This window comes from Gymnogyps californianus, chromosome 2, assembly GCF_018139145.2.
Source record: "Gymnogyps californianus isolate 813 chromosome 2, ASM1813914v2, whole genome shotgun sequence".
In the NCBI taxonomy this organism is placed as follows: domain Eukaryota; kingdom Metazoa; phylum Chordata; class Aves; order Accipitriformes; family Cathartidae; genus Gymnogyps; species Gymnogyps californianus.
This window is the reverse complement of record NC_059472.1, coordinates 86,451,867-86,476,515: the sequence shown is the minus strand read 5'-3', so window position 1 is coordinate 86,476,515 and position 24,649 is coordinate 86,451,867. Positions and strand designations below refer to the sequence as shown.

General features: G+C 37.5%; 1 protein-coding gene across 1 annotated transcript in view; it reads left to right on the top strand.

Moving 5' to 3' along the window:
• Positions 1 to 576: 576 nt before the first annotated feature.
• Positions 577 to 24,649, top strand: part of LOC127012547 (cadherin-10) — a 69,423-nt gene continuing 45,350 nt past the window's right edge. Inside the window, exon 1 of the mRNA XM_050890711.1 lies at positions 577 to 807. Within this exon, the coding sequence (XP_050746668.1) occupies positions 577 to 807 (231 nt within the window). The remainder of the gene's footprint in view (positions 808 to 24,649) is intronic.

The window sequence follows — 24,649 nt, the reverse complement described above, 5'->3', positions numbered from 1 at the left end:
TCATTTCTAAAACTACTTTGTGTTGGCTTTTCAGTTCTCTTGATAGTAAGATTAATAAAACACTGGAATTCTTGTAAATCAAATCAGGTGGAAAACATTTGAAGCAAAGGCAGTGGTATTTAATGCATAAGTTTCAGCAATACTAATCCTCCAGTCTATATAGAGAACACTCTTAGAAGTTTCTAAATTGAAAGGTTTTAATGGGTAAATAGCTGGTCATCTCAGGGCACTCTTTCTTAGGAAGTGTTTTCACAGCAGTTACCTAACATATTCACAGTGTTCTCCCTATCTGGATAACCTTCATATTCCTAAGCAGGTTGCTTTCTATGTCATAATGTTTTGTATCTGCAGGGTACAGTAGCAGGGATGTTGGACACTAGGGAGTGAATGCATTTCAACTTACATTGTCTCTTTTCTGTTTACTTTCAGGATTTGGTTACTATGTACAGTTCAGAGATGAGTTGCTGGAAACTGCTTGGCTGCATCAGCAACTAGAGACATAAAAAGCAAGTCAAGAAAAACAAAACTGTAGACTCCATCGCTGACCAGCTTGAAGAGCATCAGCAGTGGAGAACTATGACAATACAGCAAGTCCTATTACTTCTGCTGCTCTGGATGTGGCTGCCGCATCCCTGCCATACAGAAATGCTGTTCAGAAGGACTCCTGATCTCAGACCCAAAAGCTTTGGAGGCCGTGCATCAGGGAATGATGGAAAAGCAATTCACCGCCAGAAGCGAGGATGGATGTGGAACCAGTTTTTTCTTTTAGAGGAATACACAGGATCTGATTATCAGTATGTAGGCAAGGTAGGTTTCTCATTAAGATTTCTGTATAATTGTCAAGTTTACTCATCTTTCTACAGAGCCCTGGATTCTATGTTTTATTCTAATGTGTAAGAAGCAGACTTCCAGGTAATCTATATATTGTTTGTCCTGCTAGAATCACTAATTAATGTTGCTATTTAAAGTTGTTCAGAAATATTTGCATGAAACAAATGAAGACATCTTTGAAAATTTGTTTGCTTTAGCACATTGTTCCTACCAGCAGCCCACTCAGTATCTCTTCTGTATCAAAACATAACATTTTATAATTAATTATAAAATTCTTTTTCAACTTTTTCTCTTTGAATATTTCATGTTTCATACAAGATAATGCATTCTTTTTCTGTACTTATGTTTGAAGAATGCAACCTATTTTGAAGAAAAAATATTCTTCCTCTTTATCTCTCCCTGAATTTCAATAAACTGCAGTGAGTAAAATTCATTAACAACCATGTGATAGAAATGAGGTGGTTAGGAAGTGAACTGCCATACAAGTCAGCAGAACTGCACATACGACTGCATAGCATACTAGATCCATACATAAAGGACACTGGAAGCGTCCTTTAAATTATTTTCAGTTGAGGCTTATGTTTTGCCATGCGATTTATTGAAAAATATATAATGTATAATGCCACAATAATATTCAAACAGGTAAAAGGAATTAATTCAAAATGGTAATTTGCTTGAAAGTGGAAGTTAGTGTCAGTGGTAATGGGTACCAGTTAACACTAACGGTTGGTGATAAACACAGAAATTTCATTTTCTATAATCCAGATTTTCATTTTTACATGGTTTTGAACTTGTAAAATACTGCAGAGAAATACTGACTTGTTGAAAATCACAGAATCACAGAATAGCTGAGGTTGTAAAACATCTCTGGAGATCATCTAGCCCAACCCCCCTTCTCAAAGCAAGGTCAGCTAGAGCTTGCTCAGGACTATGTCCAGTCAGATTTTAAATATTTCCAAAGGTGGAGACTCCACAATCTCTTTGGACAACCTGTTCAAGTGTCTGACCAACCACTCAGTAAAAAGTTTTTCCTATATTTAAAGGGAATTTCCTGTATTTCAGTTTGTGCTTGTTGCTTCTTGTCCTATCACTGGGCACCACTGAAAAGAGCTTGGGTCTGTCTCCCTCACTCCTTCCAATCAGGTACTTATATATTAATACGGTCCCTGCTGAGCCTTCTCATCTCCAGGCTGAACAGTCTTGGCTCTTTCAGCCTCTTCTCATAGGAAAAATACTCCAGTCCCTTAATCAACTTAGTGGCCTTTTGCTGGACTTTCTCCAGTAGCTCAATATCTCTCTTCTACTGGGGAACCCAGAACTGGATACAGCACTCCAGATGTGTCTCACCAAGGCAGAGCAGAGAGGAAGGATCATCTCTCTTGATCTCTGGGTGATGCTTTTCCTAATGCAGACCAGGGTGCTGTTGACCTTCTTTGCTGCAAGGGCACATTGCTGGCTCATGGTCAGCTTGCTGTCCACGAGGACCTCAAGGTCCCTCTGCAAAACTGCTTTCCAGCCAGTTGGTCCCTAGCACGTCCTGGTGCATGGGATCATTATATTATAAAAAGTTTCTTGAAAGGATTAAGAATGTTAGGGCATTTGAGAAAGGAAATGCTTATTAAAATTTATGAAATTTAAATACTAAGTAAAAATTTAAGAGTGCAAGCTTATGAATGAGTAAACTGCCTTTTTGTTTCCACTTTTTATTTGTTGCTTTGACTCTGTAATTTTAGCACTAGCATTTGAATGATACAGTCATTTCCAAAGCACATTGAGAGCCTTGTAAATAGTTCCTATATTTATTTCATACACTTATCAAGCGTAAAGACATGCCTCCCAAGTGTTCCAAAGTATCTAGACCAGTTCCTCCGATCAGGCCAGACTGATAGCTTATGAAAATTGACCTTGTCCACAAAATAAGAAGTGTCACTGTATCAAAACACTATGCTATTGTATTTGGAAGTGTATTGCTGCCAGAAGTCCCAGGAAATAAATAGCTTTGCAGGGCACCCTGAATTTCAAATTATTTAGGCTCCTTCAGAAACCTGCTGATTACTTTTTTTAATTGCATTGTTTTTGAATGTTTATGATCCCAAATCATAAAGTGTGAGTGGCGTTACTGAAAAATTTTCTTACAGTCATAATAAGTGAAGGAAGACTCTTTAGAGGGAAGAGGGTTAACATTTTTATAGGTTAACTCATCTGCATTAGAAAACGAGAGAGAGATGTTGATAAACACAGAACTACTTTGGCTGAGAGAAAATAAGTGTTTGCAAATGGGAAGTGATAAGTAAAGGTAAATAAAAAGGCAAATAAAGAGTACAGAACTGAGAAGAAACTTGAGAAGCAGTTAAGACTGCACTTTCACCTTTTTTGCTCTGCTTAGAGAAAAAAAATTGTTAATTTAAGCAAGCAAATTTAAAATTAACTTGAGTATATAAAGTTGCCCTATAGTAATTTTCTGACAAGTTTGGGAAAAGTGTAGAAAATACATGCAAAATGAAGAGTATCATAGCATTGTATTTGCACAGGGAGAGTTTTACACAAAAGAAGCAAAAGGAAACAGATTATATGTAGAGCTGAAAATTGTTTGTTATGCTAATTAATGTTTTAACAGTCTGATAGTCCAAATTATCAAATTATTAGAGGAAAAAATAATTAATTATTAAAATTGTAGTACATAAACTTTATAGTAGCTATCTCTTTTCCCTGGTGTTGCACTCACCTTTCCAAAGGCCATCTGGGTTGTATAGTCAAAATGTTTCTGGATGTTTCCTTTTACCTGATTTTATCCAAAGCCAAAATGATTTGGATAGGTGGGTGACACAAAACGCCACCTTCCTGTTAATTTCTCTGCAACATGTTTGGAGATGGTGTTTGGAAATTATGTGAGCTAGTAAGAGCACAAGTTAGAACTCAATGATTCGTGGTCAATGACTAGGAAAGAATGTTTGTCATGGAGAGGTTTCAGTCAAAAATAAGTACCATGATTTCTAAAATTGACAATAATAGTTAGATGATAAATACGCCAGTGAAAGAATCAACAGAAATTCCAAAACTGAGGCTACCAGATTCATCTGGATTTGTGATTTACGTCTGCTTCCTTTCTGAGCTTATGATTGATATATTTTTTCTTGTTTCTTATCCTGCATCTATATATCTGTCAAGGGAGCTTGAAAACTGTTGAATATCACATTACTCTTGAAACCAGTGTCTACAATTCACAATGCAATTTATGCATTCATTTATTCACTGTTTAAGTCAGCTTGAGAATGTTCTACTAGAATAATATGATGGAAATGAAGTTCAACAAATGAATGGGATACGTAATCCAGTAACAGCTGAAGAGTTCCTTGTTTAAGTCAACCATCCTTGTGAAATGGTGGCAAAGTACATATTGACTGATTACGGACATTCACTGGTTGCTTCAGGTCAGTATTTATTATTATTATAAGAAAGGAGGATGGTCATCCTTTCCTTCATGTAATACACAGCATCCTGAGGGTAGAAATCAGAACAATATAAGTGAATTTTGTATATGCAGAACCTCAAATAACAATCACAACTGTAGTTTCTAGTAAAGGTTGAAGCCATAAAAAAGAGCAGTGTGGGAAACCAGACTTATATATGTATTACACAATTTATCTTTGAGCTATCTTTGCAAAAATATACTAGAAGACAGTAATTCTGAGAAAAAGTACTTTTCCCAATTTCAGAGAAACAATGCAGGGATGTTCAAAAAGAAGCTTAAACCTCATATCAGAAAAGCCATCTTATTAATATTTGGGGTTAGAGTTATGGTTAATACTTCCTTTATGTCTTTTTCTGTGCAGAAAGTCTACGTATGCTCTATTATTCTTTCTTAACATACAGAAAGCTGATTCATAATTTTTATTTCTTTTTGTTAGTATATAGTTTCAAGGCCCATTTATTATTTTTCAAATAAAGTGCTGCAATTACAAAGTATTACACATTTTCAAACTTGTTCTGAAAAACTTCAATTTATTTTGAGTATATCCAGAAAAAACATTTTTCTTTTAAATCTAAAAATTATACTCTAATATTTGTCACCTAAAGGAAGTACTACTGTGTACCAACAGTATCTTAATCCATAGTCATTCAAAAATAAATTTACAAATAAATTCTTCATCCACATTAAAGTTTATTTTCTTTCCTTATTATTTTGCCAGATCTTGCCATTTTTTTCATTTTTACAGATATTTTTCCCACTTTGCTTTATGAGATAGATAGTGACTTTTTCTGTCAATTTTCGTCACAGTAGTTTTATTGCATAAAGGATCAACTGACATGAATTTTTCAGTACTTTGGGTCACTGAAGGTCTTAGTTACACTGTAGTGTTTTTTAGTATCTCAAAAGATAATTTATCATATATTTGCACATAAGTTTATATGTAATTTTGCATGTGCCATATTAGAACTGTTACCAGAAAGGATTATCCTGGTAGTGTTCATAATTTCATGCTTCTAAGTACACTCATTATCTTTGATGGTGTAAAAAGCAGAACATGTCAACCTCACTTAGTTCCTCTCAGTTCGAGAACCCCAACGCAGACAGGATTCTGAGGGAAGGACTCGGAGTATTAGCAACATATGCATACATGACACAGTTTCAAGAACAACAGTTACTGGTTCATAGCCTATCTTTTCCTTTTAGTAACTGTGTCTATTGACACTGTGGATGATATACCACAGAATTGGTACCTGAAGGAGGGTCCCACATCCTTAACTCGATAGATGTTAGATGAACTGAAAGACAGCTATCCCAAAAGTGGCATTGCTTTTAGACATCTCAGCAAGGGCGTAAAGTGTGAATGGAGCCCAGGACAGCTTACCACCCAGTCAGAAAGATGTAAAGTAGGGAAGCCTCAGATGTTGCTTGTACTCTAGTTAAATGTATTGGAATTAAATATACTGTTTTAAGTTAGTATTGCTAGTATTCCTTCATTAAGTTAGTCTTGCTTAGTATTGCTTCATATAGTCCTTAATCCAATGAGAAATATTTTACATAGAATTTGGTAACATCAGAGGTAAAAAGATGCATTTTCCTGAAAGTCCATGTTCTGTCAACATAGAAGGATAAAGATTAGCTAAGATCAGATGTGCATAGAGTTGTCGCTGTTGGAGAAACAGTCAGTTTTAAGGAAAGATTAAACAAAATAATTTCCTGAGAGAAATGAAAGCCAGAAACCATCCTGGGCAGGAATTTTGAATGGACTCTCTTTCTGAAGCAGCAGCTACCAAAAATACTGGTTTTGGAGAGAGTAATACAAAAGCGCATGTTGTCTTGATTTCAAAGGGTTCACCATCAAGTGGGACACAAAAAAAAAGATCCCAGTGAAGTGTTGCAGTTGTAGTAATCAGATGAAAACTTACCAAACCCTTTTAAAAACTTCTGTCTTTTGATTCCTGCAGAGTGTTTCTACCATAGCTCTTTCTTTTGTAAAGACCTTTGGTGCCATGAGAGACTGAAAAGTAGGATTTTGAATTGAAAGTGCTCATATGCAGGCTTAATATTTGGTGTGAAGATCTGACTGAGTATAAAATGCCTTCCCTTTCAGGTGAAGGAAATCAGCTCTGTGGCACTGAAGTTCTGTAGAGGTTGAATTTTCAGCTAGAGCAGATTCTTGTGACAGGGATCAATAAAGAAGTATGGAAAGGGAGGAAAGATATTCTGTAAACTGTATAAATGAATTGTGATCTGCTGTGTCTAGGACTCAGCTGCCAAGGTGAAAGAGGACAGCTTGTCATTTAACAGTTTCCACTTGGCATTTTTTTGGTGTAACTCTATTGGATGCAAAAAGCAAGTTGTTCACAGCTGTGTATCTTCAAAAATCTTATCTCATTGAAGATACTGCAGTGTGGTGGAATTGTCACTTGAGGGACAACAACATTTAGAAATTTATTTCTTTCTCAGCAAAACTTAACACATAGGCTGTGAAGAGGGTTATTTAAGGCACCAATTTATGGCAAGGATATGAAAGCTTGCTTTTGGGGAACATGTGTGGGCTCCTAGATATTTCAGCACAGGTCAAGAGTGTCAGAGTGAAATATGTTTCAATTTCTTTTCTTTTTGAAGGACTGGTTCTTTTCTACCTCCTCTTGTAGTCCAGAACACAGGAACTATGATGGCTTCTCAAAGCACATGGTACAACCATTGTTTTTCCATAACATCAGAGGCATCAAAAGCTTCCTGTAAGATTGTCCTGGAGGCTGATTGATTCTCAGTGAGTGCTGAGATTAAATTCTTTCTCAAACTCTGTTGGGATCCAGCTTAGTAGGGAGTTTATGACTAAAACTTATGACTAAAAGACTCATCCTTTACTCTAAATTGAAGTGTGCGGAGGGTTTATACTTTTTGTTTGCAAAAGGACTATTCCTTTGGAAACCTCAGTGTATGTTGGAGTCTCTGACTTCTTGATTCATTAAACAGCAGCAGAAGGTACTGGTGGCAAAGAGCTGACCTGGCTAAATAGTAAGTTTTTATTCCCATAAAGAATTAATTATTTGTTAACGACTGTACTGGATGTATCCCTATGTCCTGGTTTCGGCTGGGACAGAGTTAACTTTCTTTTTAGTAGGTGGTACAGTGCTGTGTTTTGGATTTAGTGTGAGAATAATGTTGATAACACGCTGATGTTTTAGTTGTTGCTAAGTAGCGCTTATCTTAAGCCAAGGACTTTTCAGTTTCCCATGCTCTGCCAGCAAGCAGGTGTGCAAGAAGCTGGGAAGGAGCAGAGCCGGGGCAGCTGACCTGAACTAGCCAAAGGGGTATTCCATACCATGGAACGTCATGCCCAGTATATAAACAGGGGGGAGTTGGCCGGAAGGCGCGGATCACGGCTCGGGAACTAACTGGGCATTGGTCAGCGGGTGGTGAGCAATTGTATTGTGCATTACTGTTTTTTTTCCTTCCCCCCCTCCCTTTCTTTTTTTGTTGTATTCCTTTTCATTACTATTATTATTATGTTTCATTATTACTATTGTTAGTATTATATTTTACTTTAGTTATTAAACTGTTCTTATCTCAACCCACGAGTTTTACTTTTTTTTTCTTTCCTTTCCTCCTCCTCACCCCACTGGGAGGGGGAGGGGGAAACGGCTGCGTGGTGCTTAGCTGCTGACTGGGGTTAAACCACAACACCCTACAAGACATTGGGTTTTGCTGGATGACACAGGACAGAATTAACAGACAGTTGTTGAGGAATGCAAAGGCTTTGTAGTATCCATCATTCTTTAGTGAAGACTGAAGAAGCCACAGTTGTCATGTGCCTGAATCAAAAGCCAGATATATTTGTTTAAAGGCTGTGTATTCCCAGCCCTGGACAGATGTCTGTGCATATGAGTTTCTTAAAAGTGTTGTCTGGTAACAAGGGAAGAGGGATTAAGTCATTGGGGTAGGGCATACTGAGGACATACTCAACCCAACTGCTTAAGGGAATGATCCCCAGTGTCCAAATTGACAGTAATTTTGCTCAGATGTGCAAGGCACTGTAAATGAAAGACCTAAGTGAGCTTTCTCAGTTGCCTCTTTAGACTGGCAAATCTTGGAAAGGGTGAGGAAGAACAGAGACCTACAGTGAATGTAATTCCACTGTAGTGAATGTAAATCCACTGGAATGGATTATTGACCTTTTAGACTTTTTTTTTAGGAGTGCAGGCCGCATCCAACAGAGCTGAGGGTAGATGGTCCAAGGCAGTTTTGCCGTTCTCGGGGAGTTCAGTGTCAGTATTTGTTCTGTTAAGGAGAAATGCTGGATGTGTTGAATGCCTCTGCTTAAAATCTGTCCTTAAAGACCAAACAGGCAGACTGCTTTGGGATTGCATCAAATCTTCACTGGCAATGAAGTCTGTGCCAGTTCCAGGCTCTCATAATGTATCCATACATAGGTAATTGCCAGAGGACCTTGAGTCACATGGCAAGTGATGCTCTGGTGAAAAAAGTGAACCATGGTCCCAATAAGACAGAAACCACTCTCTGAGACTACAAGAGTCCAAATACAGAAGCAAGGCAAACCACATAAAAAAGAACTGTAAGACACTAAATTGCTTAGGTAGACATATCTATGTCTTAGGTAGGCACATGTAAATGTGCTTGTAGAAAATAGCTTGAAGTAAAACACTAAGCTTAGTCCAGGACCTTTTTCACTTCTATGGTGAATGTTATAGTGAATGAAGTGGGATATCATCTCTAAAAGTTCTATTTGCTCAGCTTTAAAGCAAATACTAATTTGACAGTCTGTTCTTATTTTTCCTTGGCCTCTGTAGGAACATAAGTAATATGTTTAATAAGTTTAACACTGTTAAACGTAAGTTTAACACAGTTAATGGTCTTTAATTTAAATTCAAAGCATGGAAGCTGCAATAGATCCTGAAAAACATGAGGTGGTTTTAATCATTATTCTTTTTTCCCCCTTAAGGAAAACAAACTGAAACTGCATGCCATTTCTTGTAGGACATGCAAAGTAGAGGAAGCTGCTTGTTGAAATAGGTCTTGAAACATTAAATTCTGCTGAACAAAGTTATTAATCAGTTGAAAATTGAATGAACTTTCTAGTTCTTCCTGACCAAAATGACCCTTCGCAGGCATTTAAAAGATTTCTGTTTCAAGCACAGCTTTTACATACTACTATTGGTATGTTCAGCTTCTGAGGTAAAGCACTAAAATTTATTTCCTATTTGCTATCATATGTCACAGGCAGCGTTCTGCCCTTTCTCACCCAGGCTTTCCCCAAGGCGCCCGCCCGTGGCTGAGGGGCTCAGCTGTGCCCTGCGGTGGGGCCGCTGGAGCCGGCTGGAACCGGCTGTGTCCAGCACGGGGCAGCCCCGGCCACTCCTCACAGAGGCCACCCCTGCAGCTCCTCGGTGAGAACACCTGGGCACCTGCACCCTATATGATAACATACTTAGCGCATGTATATTAAAACAGTTTTTTGTTATTTCCTTTTCCATGTGTCAATAGATATCAGTACTGTAGAATCATACACTATGCTCATACTTAATTTTAACCTGCTGTGAGTGTTTCACAAATAGCACTTTCAAAATAGTGTGAGGATTTCACTTCATCATTTTCTACATACATCTAACGGCTTTCATGTGCTTACCCCTTATGCAAATACTTTTCAAGTCTACTCAGAAACTAATGTAAATATGAGTAGGGACTAGTAGCTGAATATGGTTTCCTCTTTTTCTGTCAAGTAACTGGAAGCTACATCTAATGGTGTTCAGTGCTACAAGGTAGTATGCTAAATGCAAGCCACTGGGAAAGTATGAACGGTTTAATGAAAACTTGCTAGTTTTGACACAAGAGTGAAGAAGATTTTTTGACTTCTCCATTTTACTTTTTTTACATAGTGATACTTGAGTGCAAGCCATTTATCAATTTGATGAGAAGTTAAGTGATAATGAGAATGAGTGGTCAGTATGGCCCTACTAGTCACTAGGGTAGGTTTCCTGCCACTGCCTTTCTCAATCTCTGAGAAAACTATTTTAAAATGTTTGACTTCCCCCCCCCCCCGCCAATAATCCCAATAGCAATGATCTGCCATTTTGAAACTAATTTCTAAAAGGGACAATTCCACTCTGTGCAAGCACAAAGTGCAATAACATCGATTGGTTGTCGGGAAGATTTAGAGGGAAAATAGTCTAAGTTATGGGCATCCTTCCAGTAGGTGTAAAATCACCAGTAAGATGCATTTTGCTGCCTTCACAGAGAAGAGTTACAGCTCTTTTGGGTGGTTTCCAAACTCAGAGTTTGTACCTCATTATGCATTGCACTTAAAATGGCATCATGCTCCAAAATAGCATAAGAAACAGCGAAGTCGTTTAGTCTGAACTCTCCAGTTCCTTTCAGTTCAATTTCTTTTTCAATTTTAAAATTGTATCTGCTTGTCACAAAAAGATATTCTAAAAAGGAAAGAACTGATAAAACTGAAATGATTTATATTCAAAGCCATAGCTCAGCAAAAGTAGAGTCCACTTCATCACAGTACATTCATTCACTCAAGGAACTAAAAAACATAATAGAAAAGGGAGCTTTAGAAATGTTTGACCTACACCTTGTTTGAAATGATAAATGTATAAATAGCCAATAGTTTCAACAATAATTCAAAAGCTGATGCTTTAGGGCTTTTTTTTTTCCTCTCTTGATTTTTTTTCAAAATCAGATGCAGATGACCTTTTAAATATCCTATATACACAGATAGCAAGGAAGAGCCAGGGGTAATACTGAGGAAAAATCGGTGACTTGCAAAAAAATAGCCATGAGGGAGAGAGTTCTAAGAAGTTAAAAGTTGATGTTTACACTTTTAAAATGTCTTCCTGCTGGAAGGTTTTCCTTATATTTAAAAGAGTGGTTTTGTCTTTGAAGATAATTAAAAATAAGCTGAACCAAAAAGGCTGTAATGGCAAGTTCTTTCAAAATGTCCAATGTCTTCTGTTTTGAGGCAGTAAGTAGCTATACAGTCAATGTATCTGAAGTCCCTGGCAGAGTAGGATTTGTTTGCAGGAATAAACAAACATAATTGTCCAACTCGTCAGTGTTACTTCCTCAAACTAAATTATTTCTGTTTCCTGAGTCTTTTAATAGCTGTTTACTTGGGAGTGCTAAAGGAGGACTGGATCACTGAGGGAAAAAATTGCCTTCTAGTATGACAATATTTTGGTCTGTAGCAATTTTAAAAGTGCAACCATAGATGAGTTCATACACTCTTCAAGTCTGAGAAGAGAAGCTGTCTTGTTTTCATTTCAAAGGTCCAATTCACAGACCATCCAGTTGCCTGAAACGCAGGTGCAAGGTACCTTACGTGTCTGAACACACCTAACAACTTAGAAAGGCACTAATAAATAGTTAGGTGGCTTGGCAAGCTAAAAGACATGTCCAAACAGACTGTATGCAAGCATCTAGATGGAAAATATGAGCTGAAAGAAGGAACATTATGTTCTGGGATATTCATGGTATTGTACTTTTGAAAACTACGTTGTTGCAAAGATTACTGCCTTCACTGTAAGACTCAGATGGTTGGGCACACAAAATTTCTGTGGGAAAAAATTCTGGATACTTCCAAGAATATGTAAAAATTGAAGAAAACCTCAGAGCTCAATTGAAATTCTGTTCATCTCTTCTGTTCCCCTTTTTCTAGTTGTAGAAAAGCCTTGTTCCTTCACATTGGGTTACACTGATACTCTGTGCCTTTCTTCTATTTCCCACATCTATGGTCTTCAGTCCAGTTATGCTACCTGGATTTAGTATTATTGTTTTACACTCAATGCAGACCCACACTGAATTAACTTTTCTTGGATCATTTTTATTTAGGTAAAAGTGTAGGTGCTCTCTCTGCTTCTGAACTTTCATTCCTTCAAGCCTGCCTTTCCTTTCAACTTGCCTACATATATATCTCAAAGCAGTGGTGGGAAGACGTGAACATATTAAGTTTCCTCTTGATGTAAAGTTCAGAGTAATCATACTGTCCTTCATTGCCAATATTTTGGTGGCTTCTGATTTATTTTTGTTGCCTAAAGAATGGTTGTCCTTTCTTAATAATTCTCAAGCAAATAACATTTATTAAGACAACAAGGTTGGAAATAGAGGTCGGACTTGATGATTTGAAATATTTTCAGGTGAAACTGTGGTGGCAAAAAAAAAAAAAACCAAACCAAAAGAACTACTTTGTAGAAGAACTTGAAAGATTGCCATTCTGAGTATTTTGTAAAGTGGCTGCATGATACAGTAGAGATGATCATGCAGAATACTTTGTCTCTTCCTCATTCAAAAACAGCTGAATAAAGAAGCAACCTCTCTTGCCTCCCATTTAGTTTAGAAACTGGTTTATGTCATGAAAATTCTTTTCTGGATTTTCTTCCTGAAAAGTTCTAATAGTTTTTTGTAATTATATATAATTTAGAAGTACATATGCTACAATATAGTGATTAGTAGAATAAATTACACTTGATATGCAGAGCCATGGACTAGTAATAAAGATTTCTTCCTTCTATATTAAGAACTCCATCTTCCAACAAGAACTTTTGCATATCCTTTTTTGAGGTATGGCATTTGATGTAAAACATGCATAAATTAAAATTTCTGAGTGTCCGTGTTTATGATTGTTAATTCCACTACAAATGGGATCTTTAGGAAGTAGAAATATTTAAGAAATATTATTTTGGAGTGAATATAATAATTAACAACTATTACTACCTAGGCAATCACGGTTATACATTATCTAGCTTAGTACTAAATGATAAAAATGATATTGATATTTTAAATTTTGACAGTGAGAAAAATTACTAATGAAATTGTGTAAGAGGTGAAGTAAACAGGGAGAAAAAATGAGCGTTCTGTATAAATTTTATGTTTTAAAGAGTAGGAATTTAAAGAAATGTCATGAAACAATCCATTTTGAGAAAGGAAACAGAAAAGATAGGTAGGGTAATGCAGTGTTCCAGGCCATGTTACTAAAATTTAGGAAAACTTTTAATGAAATGGAGGTACTTGTGAAATGTTAAATTAATGTGACAAACAGAATATATGAGCTTCAGGAGAGGCTAAACGGGTATAGCCAAATAGCAGATAAATACATCTATGAGGGGACAGAGCCAGGAAAGATACAGGACTTTAGTAAATTGATATTAATTTTTTTACTTGCAAAATTTCACACAACTCTCCACTCCTTTTGTACTTTAAAAATATCTGTCACTTGTAAGAACTACTGTGCAGGAATATGGCCACATTTTTACACAGTGATGCTACTGAGGATGCCAGCTCCACAAAGGATTCCTCAGAAGACTTAGAAATACCTTTAGCAATCAGCAGGATGTCTTAGGTCATTCAAAAAGGATAATGAGTCTTCTATATAAATAATACAGTTGGAAGATAAGGAAACTGATTGCTTAATTATCTCTTTAGTTAGGTCAGGTTATGTGACAGACCATTCTCTAAGTGTCAGGAGTGGCATATTGTCTAGTAAAAGCCAAGTAAAATAAATGTAATAGCTAGAGGACTACTGAGCAGTGTGACACTCAGAAGAGCTGCATGGGATTAATCAAGGCTTATTATTTAAGAATAATGGTAGAGATTTGAGAAATAATGATGTATTTGCTAGGAAGGGGTAATGACGTGCTATAGAAAACAAAGTCATTAAAGGAGCAAGGAATACTATTTCAAGTGCCATGTAAGACTGTGTACCATAAAAGAGAATTAAGAAGTTTTCTAGGAATAGTGTAGAATTCTTTTTACTGCCAAAAGAAGAAAGTAGGAGCTAATAGTGCACAAGGCAAGAACTAAAGCTTCACGAAACTGGCCTAATTCTGGAAAAAAGAGAATGCAAAAGCTCTCTGTGGTTCTATAGACAAAACAAAAAGAATAGAGGGTTTGGGTATAAATGATAAAACAGTAATTTATGCCAAACCAAGGAGATTTAAAAAAAACCCAACCAGCCAACCACAAAGAAAACCCTTACACCAACAGCATAACCGATATACTATATTTTATTAGAAATTAGGAAAAGGGAGATTAGGTAAAGAGTGCTTCTGATGTCTTACAAATACCAGCTAATGTCATAGAAGCTTTATGCGAATATCAACTGGGCCTATCAGATGATTGCCAGAGTTCACATAAGTTAGAAATAATTTTTCATCGGTGATGTAGTACACAGAACACATTTTTGAAAACAGCAACATTGCAAGGGAAAGTAATTACTATGGAGTACAGTTCTTAATTTGTAGCAGCGAAGATCAGGATGGGCTTTCCATCTCCAGTAAAAGTAGTTGAGGAATACAGTTCACTGGGCTGATGATGCTGTCTTGTATGTATACACACATAACATGTAATGCTCTGTATGATTTGTGCAAAGGTTTATATCCAAATCTGGTTATTTTGGTATCTTACAGTCTGATAGGGGAATAAAATATGCTGCTTTGGTAGAAGTTTTAGTTTATATTTTAATTATCGCTACCTACCCAGTCTTAGTACAAACATGATTAAATTCAGTTAAATTTCATTATGTAATTGTAATTCCCTAAGTAATTGAGGTGCCCACAAGGTGTCTACAAGGCACCATTGTGGATAAATCCCCCAAACCCTCTCTGAGAACTCAACATGCTGGGATTTTCCTCTTAAGTGCCTGTATACTAATGCACGTGGTATGAGGAATAAATACAGTGAGTTAGAGATCTGCACGCAGTTGCAGGACAGTGATCTTGTTGGGATTATGGAGTTGTGGTGGGATGGCTCCCATGACTGGAGTGTTGCAAGGGAGGGATACAGGCTTTTCAGGAAAGACAGGAAGGGAAGACAAGGAGAGGGAGTTGCCCTTTATGTGAGAGAGCCGCTGGAGTGCATGGAGCTCTGCTTGGGGATGGAAGAGGAGCCAACGGAGAGTTTATGGGTTAGGATTAAAGAGAGGACAGGCAAAGGTGACATTACAGTGGGTGTCTGCTATAGGCCACTTGACCAGGAAGAACAAGTGGATGATGGCCTCTAAAGACAGATAGGAACAGACTCACTTTCACAGGCCCTGGTCCTCATGGGGGATTTCAAACACCCTGATATCTGTTGGAGAAACTACACAGCAGGGCACAAGCAATCCAGGAGGTTACTGGAGTGTACTGATGATAAGTTCTTCTTCCAAGTGATTGAGGAGTCAACAAGGAGAGGTGCTCTGCTGGACCTCATACTCACCAAAAAGGAGGGCCTCATTGAGGATGTGAAGGTCAAAGGCAGCCTTCGCTGCAGTGACCATGAGACAGTGGAGTTCAGGATCCTGAGGGAAGGGAGCAGGGTGAAAAGCAAGCTCACAACTCTGGACTGCAGGAGAGCAGATTTTGGCCTTTTCAAAGATCTGCTCAGAAGAGTCCCATGGGATAAGGCCCTAGAGGGAAAAGAAGCCCACAAAAGCCGGTTGATATTCAAGGATCACCTTCTCCAAGCTTAAAAGAGTTCCATCCCAACGAATAAGAAGTCAGGCAAAAATGCCAGGAGGCCTGTGTAGATGAATGAGGAGCTCCTGGCCAAACTCAAACACAAAAAAGAAACATACAGAGGGTGGAAGCAAGGACAGGTAACCTGGGAGGAATACAGAAACATTGTCCAAGCATCAAGGGATGAAGATGGGAAAGCTAAAGCCCCAGTGGATTGAATCTGGCCAGGGATGTCAAAGATGATGACAAGGACTTCTATAAGTACATAGGAGACAAAAGAAAGACTAGGGGAAATGTGGACCCATTGCTCAATGAGATGGGGGACCTGGCTATACAGGACATGGAAAAGATAGAGGTACTGAATGTCTCCTTTACCTCAGTCTTTACTAGCAAGACTAGCCTTCAGGAATCCCAGGCCCCAGAGACCAGGGGGAAAGGTTGGAGCAAGGAATATGTATCCTTGGTGGAAGAGGATCAGGCCAGGGAATACTTGAGCAAACTGGACCTCCATAAGTCCATGAGCCCTGATGGGATGCACCCATGAGCGCTGAGGGAACTGGCAGATTTATTGCAAGGCCACACTCGATAATCTTTGACTGATCATGGTGACTAGGAGAAGTACCCAAAAATGAAGGAAAGCAAATGTCACCCCCATCTTCAAGAAGGGCAAGAAGGAGGATCTAGGGAACTACAGGCCAGTCAGCCTCACCTTGATCCCTGGGAAGGTGATGGAGCAGCTAATCCTGGAAACCGTTTCCAGGCACATTAAGGACAAGAAAATTATCAAGAGTAGTCAGTGCGGCTTCACCAAGGGGAAGTCATGCTTGACCAACTTGATAACCTTCTGTGATGAAGCGACGGGCCTGGAAGATGAAGGGAGAGCACTGGATATTGTCTACCTGGGCTTCAGTAAGGCCTTTGAGACTGTTTCCCTTAAGCTCCTCATAGAGAAGCTGTTGATGTACAGCCTGGATGAGCCAACTGTGAGGTGGATTGAAAACTGGCTTAATGGCCAGGTCCAGAGGGTGCTGATTAGCAGCGCAAAGTCTAGCTGGAGGCCAGTAGCTAGTGGTATATCCCAGGGATCAATATCGGGTATAGTCCTGTTTAATATCTTCATTAATGATCTGGATCATGGGGCAGAGTATACCCTCAGCAAGTTTACAGAAAACACAAAACTGGGAGGAGTGGCTGATGGGTCATGCTGCCATCCAGAGGGACCTCAACAGGCTGGAGAAATGGGCCAATAAGAACCGCATGAAGTTCAACAAGGTGAAGTCCAAAGTCCTGCACCTGGGGAAGAACAATCCCAGGCACCAGTATATGCTGGGGGATGACCAACCGGAAAGCAGCTTGGCAGAAAAGGACCTGGGGGTTCCGCTGGATACCAGGTTGAACATGAGCCAGCAATGTGCCCTTGCTGCAAAGGCGGCTAATGGTATCCTGGACTGCATTAGGCAAAGTGTTGTTAGCAGGTCAAGGGAGGGGATCCTTCCCCTCTACTCAACATTGGTGAGGCCACAACTGTGGCCAATTCTGGGCACTCCAGTACAAAAAAGATGTGGATGTACTAGAGAGAGTCCAGCAAAAGGCCACAAGGATGAATAAGGGACTGGAGCACCTCACCTATGAGGAAAGGCTGACAGAGCTGGGACTCTTTATCCTAGAGGAGAGAAGGCTCAGGGAGGGATCTTATCAATGTATATAAATACCTGAAGGGAGGGTGCAAAGAGGACAGAGCCAGGCTCTTTTCAGTGGTGCCCAGTGACAGGACAAGAGGCAATGGGCACAAACTGAAATGCGGGATGTTCCCTCTGAAAATCAGGAAACACTTTTATCCTGTGAGGCTGACTAAGCACTGGCACAGGTTGCACAGAGAGGATGTGGGGTCTCCATCCTTGGAGATGCTCAAAAGCTGTCTAGACATGGTCCTGGACAACTGGTTCTAGATGGCCTTGCTTGAGCAGGGGTGGGTTGGACAAGATGACCTCCAGAGGTCTCTTACAACCACAACCATTCTGTAATGTAATCGTGTATAATGACTTAAACTATAACTTCTTTACTTAGTAACTGGTATATAGACAGGATTTTTCTTGAGAATACTATTCTCTAGAATAATGGATTTCATAATTTACTAAAAGGAGACAAATTTGATGGGCAAATGAAAATGTGAGTTGCATTTAAGGGTTTATACATATTCCACCTCTCTCTTCTCGCAGATCTACCTTTAATATCTTGACTACCCTTGTAGGGTTATAAGAAATCAATATATCTCTTCTGGACTAATCTTCTACTACATTAATAGCCCCACTGATCTCGCTGTGATATAAATGAAGCCAGGATTGATCCAAGACATCTTTGTCCCTAATTGTTTGAAATCTTGTAATATTAGATATAACATTAGTTCAGATTCATCAGTAGTTTCCTGAGACATATGAAAAATATGTCTACTGTCTCTCTTTCCCTCTCTTCACTTCCTTGGGATTAAATTTAACAATAATACTATATTATCATAGATATTACTGTTTTGGAGATTATTAAAATATCCCCTTAATGTTTTTTATTCCTTAATTCTGATACATACCCTCTACCTTAGCTGACATTTTCCACTTCCTGGGTTGACAAACATTGCTGTTCAGTTCTCTGTGGTATATTTGTTGCCCTTAAGTATATCTCTTCCAAAGATACATATACTTTAGAATATTCATGAGGAGAAAATGCACACAAAATAAAGGTAGAAAATCTTCACAGCTATTACCAATTTACAGTGATTTTAGATGGAAACAAAGACAATCTTGTTTAACGTGTTTTTAACTGGCCTCCAGCAGTAGGCAAAACAAATTAAGCATCACTATTCTTAATGGTGTTCTGCATTTCTTTTTTTAAAAATGCAATGCTTTTTATGTATAGTGCAAATTGTACATTAGGATATATAAAAACTAATGCTGTTTTAATGGTTATTTTGTTAATAACTAGGCTACTTTAGGAAAACATATATAAGCTGTAATAAAAAAATTCTTGTTAAAAAAAAAAAACTAAAATTGCTTCTTAATTACCTCTTTGTTGTCATTAATGCAGAGAGCATGAGGATTAGTGGTGACTTTTCCTTTAAAAAAAAAAAAAAACTAAACAGACAAAACCCAAATCTTTCAAATACATAAAAGCTGTTCTGAACTCATTAAATGAAAGATATGTGTTGTTTTAGCATATTAGACTTCCTAGGCCATTCCTTGGTGGAATAGAGAGATTGTTCTGGAAACTGCTTAATCCTTTATACAATATTTAGTATAGATTTTTATTTTAGTCCAGAATCAGCCAAACAACATAAAACATAAAAAATACGTATGTTAAAAACAACCCCAAGTCTGAGGAAAATCTAATCAGACATATTTTGATTCTGAGACCATAAGTTAGTATACAGAGACTACTCATGGAAGTAGGAATATAGGCTTTTTCCACATCAAGCTGAGTTGGAAGAGGACCAAAGAATGTTTCTTCATTTAGTCCACTTTTTTAATGAATGGGAACCTGAACAGCAGACATAAGTCAGGATTTTTTTTTTCCCTTTAACACAAGCATTCCCTTCTGCTTATTCATACCCAGTCATCTACAGGAGGTATTAGGCCAAGCTGCCAGAAAGTAAGGGCATTTCAGTTTCACTGACAGTTCTCTACTTTCTATCTTCATCTGATGTATGGACTGTATTTATTACATTAAAATTGGAAGAGAACATGCATATTGGCTCATGCAAGAACTCTTTGGTATATGAAATTCAATTAGTCTCCAGTTCGTGTTAGCTCAATGCTTGTGTGTCTTCGGGAATGGAAACTGCAACAGTGTAATGAAGCCGAAACTTTCTTGTTCTATCTCTCTAAACATCAGCTAAAGACCTTGGCTTAAGGAAGGAGTTTGGTTATTGGCATGTTGACTCAGTGTGTCTATATAAGACTCTCTACTGCTCATATGATGTGTCGTAAAAAGAGAAACTGCCTTTCTCAGCTGAAATCCTAGAAGATTTTGTCAGTGACAGGACCATCTACCTTCTCCAGATTGTGAATCCTCCCTGTAGAATAAGCTACAATAATGGGGAAAAGATGCAAGTCTAGTGATGAAAAAATAACTTTGCTGTATGATTAGTTTGTGGAAATTGAGGATCTTGCAGATGATATCACTTGGTAGTGAAGATTGTAGAGAGCTGGGAAAATAATATTTCTAATCCTGTGATAGACTTTGCTTCACCAGAGATGTGTAAAGAAATCCTAAAAATATTATTAATTTTAATTTATCTCTTACCATTTTAAAACATTGGTAAGAACAAACAAAAATCTTGAACAACAAGGAACTACTGTAATCTTTCACAATAAAAATGGTAAAAAAGATTTTTATCTTTCCTTTGGATAATGAATCAAGTTAAAGTAAACTAATATAATCTGAAAACGCACTGCAGACTGGAGTTTTTCATTTCTGTTTGTTGCTTCTTCTCAGCAAGCAAAAGAAATTCAGAGCATTCCTTATCTTGCATTCCTTGTTATGCTTCCATTTTAGTTTGCTCTCCCGCTATCTTGCTCAGTCTCACAAAATTTTCATTTTGAAATGTGCCTTTTTCCTTTCCACCTGTCTCCTCTTTTAAATAGCACACAATAGCACAGGACTGGCAAACTGACAATATAACTGAGTGAGAAAATTAAATGTGTGACATGTCTCATTAAAACTTAGTGCAAATTCTTGCATCACTGAAGAGAGTTGCTTTAAAAGTTACCTTAAGGATAAATTGAAATAAGTGGATCTCTTTGGTGAGTAAAATCTGGCTCAAAGCCATGACAGATCTGGCAACTAAGAGAATACTGCACAGGACATGAGCTAGTCTGAAAATCTGTTAGAATAAATGCAGCTAATGTTAAACAACTGCATCATTTAATAGTTTAGTTCATGATGCTTAAAATAAATATCTCCATTGTGGGAATTCTATGTCAACTATTCTCTACTGATTTCAGGTCAAATCTGTCCACTGTTGTGATTATGTTTAGAGAGACTATCATTATTATTCTACAAAGTATCCAGTGAAAGTGCTAATATTATATGTGCTCTAGAAAATTTAGAGAGAAATTGTGAAGGCTTCCACAGGTGCATTTTGGCATCACATGGCTAATATGACTACTCAGAAAAGAGCTAATAGGTTACAATTTGCCCTGAAATTTGTCCTCAGAATTAGGAGAAATTCAGGACTTATTGGAATAAAATCTGAAAGATAGAGTAATTCAAAAGTGTACTGAGGTCTCACTGTTACTGTGATACTTGGATTAAATTGAAATGTTGACAAACATATTGCAGAAGAAAGTAGAAAAAACATTTTCTAGATTATACAAAAAAAAATGACTGTTATAAAGTAGAAGAGTAAAAATGTGTTTAGTGAGGTACTATTGGAATAGTCTGTCATTTGGTAAAGAGTACAAAAAACTGTAAACTGTATTCAAAAGTCTCCTATACATTATAGCATATTAAATTAAGATAAAAAACCAGCTTGAACTGTACTAATCCCTATAGTACAAATTCAAACTAAAGGCTGGTTTGTTAATACGGTCATATTCTGGTCTCTAGTTATCTGAATACCAATCACTGAAAATTCATAGAAGGACTTCTGAATCTGAAATTCAAATAGAAATAGGTGTGACAAATCTTAAAGTCTTTATCTGGCATTGTCATAAACCATTTCAAATTCCAGAAGTAGTTTGTATGATAAAATGAGTCTGACTAACTTAATCTGCTCTGTTTTTCACAGTAGTATCTTCTAGCTTTTTTGTGAAAATAGGATTAACACTTTGTATGCTATTAGAAAAAAGTCCATGACCTCTATATTCAATTCGGAGATTTCAGACTTGGATGGAATTCATAGCGGGGGCGGGGGGAAAGAAAACCCACACTCCTGTGGTTTTATTTAAATCATTGGAATTCAGTTAACATAGAATTCCCATGTTGTAATTTTCAAGTAATTTTTAAAGCAGAATTATTACATTGTTCATCTAAAGTCTTCTGAAAGATGTTTTACAAAGATCTTTTACAGATCTAAAAAGATATTGAGCTGAATTTGATAGTGGCAGCTTTTCATTAACTCATTTTATTTATGGTTGCGTTTACCTTGAAGAACAAGGTAATATATATTAATTAACTCTGTTTTTATTGTGATTGAAGAAAAAATAAATCCATCTTTTAAAACCTGTTTTTCTCTGTCTTGGATTGGTAACAGTTTCTTTTTTAAGTATTCACATAACACTCCATTTTGTTACCCTCTCTAAATATTTAATGTCTTCTGTTTAGCAATACCTTCCTTTTTCATTTATATTAAATCCTTCTCAATTTAAAAGTCTGTTCAACCAGTTTAGATAGATGAACAAATATGCAAAATTTTCTTTCACAGTAGTTGCAATTACTGTTTGATGAAACAGGGCTATATAAAATAAAACCAGCAGACATTCTGATTTTCTATACAGTGAGAAAAATCACGTATAAAGTTTGTATACCACTGACAGCTGAAAAGGGAAGTATTTCTGTGGAAGAACAGCAAGAAATTCACTGAAACAAGAGTTTGCAAAATATCAGTGACAGATATGAAAACAAAACCACATCTTCACAGCTGATCATTTTGTGCAATAAAATTGCTAAATGAAACAGATGTCTCTCCATTTCTCAGCTTGGCTGACATGAATCACAGATGCCCATTAGCCAAAATAACTATAGGAAACACTTTATACTAAAAGTAGCAGAGAAATATTTCACAGAACTTTTTTTAATACTAGAGTAAAATGACAAAATTTTGCAGTGCTGATTGACACACTGCTCATGCATTTCAGAGCTGGGTAAAAATTCAGTGTTCAAGCATTCAAGCACATGGGGTGGTCTTTAGACATCTTGATTCCTCTAATAACATCTGGATTGAATTAAAAGCTAAGAAAATGAAATGAGAGAGATTCTCTTTCCTTGCTGTGCTGGTTTTGGCTGGGATAGTTAATTTTCTTCACAGTAGCTAGTATGGGGCTATGGTTTGGATTTGTGCTGGAAAGAGTGTTGATAATACAGGGATGTTTTCATTATTGCTGAGCAGTGCTTACACAGAGTCAAGGCCTTTGCTGCTTCTCACACCACCCCACCAGCGAGCAGGCTGGGGGTGCACAAGAAGTTGGGAGGGGACACAGCCGGGACAGCTGACCCCAACTGACCAAAGGGATATTCCATACCATACAAAGTTATGCTCAGCATATAAAGCTGGGGGAAGAAGAAGGAAGGGGGGACATTCGGAGTGATGGCGTTTGTCTTCCTAAGCAACCATTATGCATGATGGATCCCTGCTTTCCTGGAGATGGCTGAACGCCTGCCTGCCAATGGGAAGTAGTGAATTAATTCTTTGTTTTGTTTTGCTTGCGTGTGCGGTTTTGCTTTGCTTATTAAACTGTCTTTATCTCAACACACGAGTTTTCTCACTTTTACCCTTCCGATTCTCTCCCCCATCCCACTGGGGGGAAGTGAGCAAGCGGCTGTGGTGCTTAGTTGCTGGCTGGGGTTAAACCACGACATCAAGGTGTATGTTTATATACAATACAGGTTATATATAATACATATTTTCACTCCTTTAATTATGTCTGGAAGCCTTGTTCATTGTATCGATAGCTTTGTGTTTCCTGACCACCCAAGAAGACCTTCCGAAATGTCATTCTGAATTTGAAGTTTTTCTATAATAACTGTGGACTGTTATGTGTATACATAACATTTAAATTGGATTACCATTTCAAAGACAAATTATTAACATTTTTTAGAAAATGCAAAGTGTTATAGCTTGAAGTGTTCTTCTGAACTATGCAGGTTGGTATTCCTTATAAATATGTTACTCTGAAGTGCAACTATCAGCTCCCTAAAAGCCTTTATGTGGATGTCTCAAAATCTTATATTCAGCTCCTTTTCCAGTCTTTTGGCTAATATAGGTGGGAAAAAAACTATAAAGTTTGAATTTGGCGAAGGTAAGAGGTTAATGCTTTTGTGAGTGGTGCAAAAAGAATATTTTTCACTTCCAAATCAGCTTAGTAAGAATTTTTGACACACACATAACTACAGGAGAAGCAATGGAAAACCATCAACATTGATAGTATCTTAGATATTAGACAAATAAGTATGTTAATAAGATCCTGAATTGGATCTAAATACAGTTGTTAAAAAGCTTCATATTTTGTAGTGCAGGGGTTTTCTTTGTTTTCTAATTTAGTTCTGTTCGCTACACTGTGCTTGTGCTTCTAGTGCCAGGCAACATTCTCAGGCACCAGAATGTGGTTATTGGGATTGCTGAATTATTTTACAAATTCCGGGCGCGCTTTTGCTAAATATCACTCTCCAAAACAATTTCCATGCACGATTTGTGAGTTAAATTTGGCCAGATACTATTCCTGGGAACTGTTTGCATGGGGTTATGCTATTCTGGAGACAGAGGGTTTATTAGAATGGATTTTGCCAGACTCTGCTAACTGATTTCTGAGTTAAACAGGCACTGCAACCTCAATGTACTATCGACTTTTGTAAGAATTTATAATACCAGATCTGACTTTGGAAAGCTTATGGAAAAGTGCAAAGTGCCCATTTAAAGATTTTTCCCCCCCAATCTTTCTTGCTCAAATGGGCCTTTATTTTGTATTTCTGGCACACATATCTAAGGAAGAGCAGCCTCGTATAACTGCTATTGACCACACTGCTGTGAAAATATTGTATCTAGTGGTCATGGACCACCAGTGAGCTCTTAGGACCAAAATGTTTTTGAAGATCAGGTGGTATCCTAGGAAGACCTGGAGAAGAAAACACTTAAAAGGCTTTTGAGGACTAGTTACACTAAATGACATTATAAAAT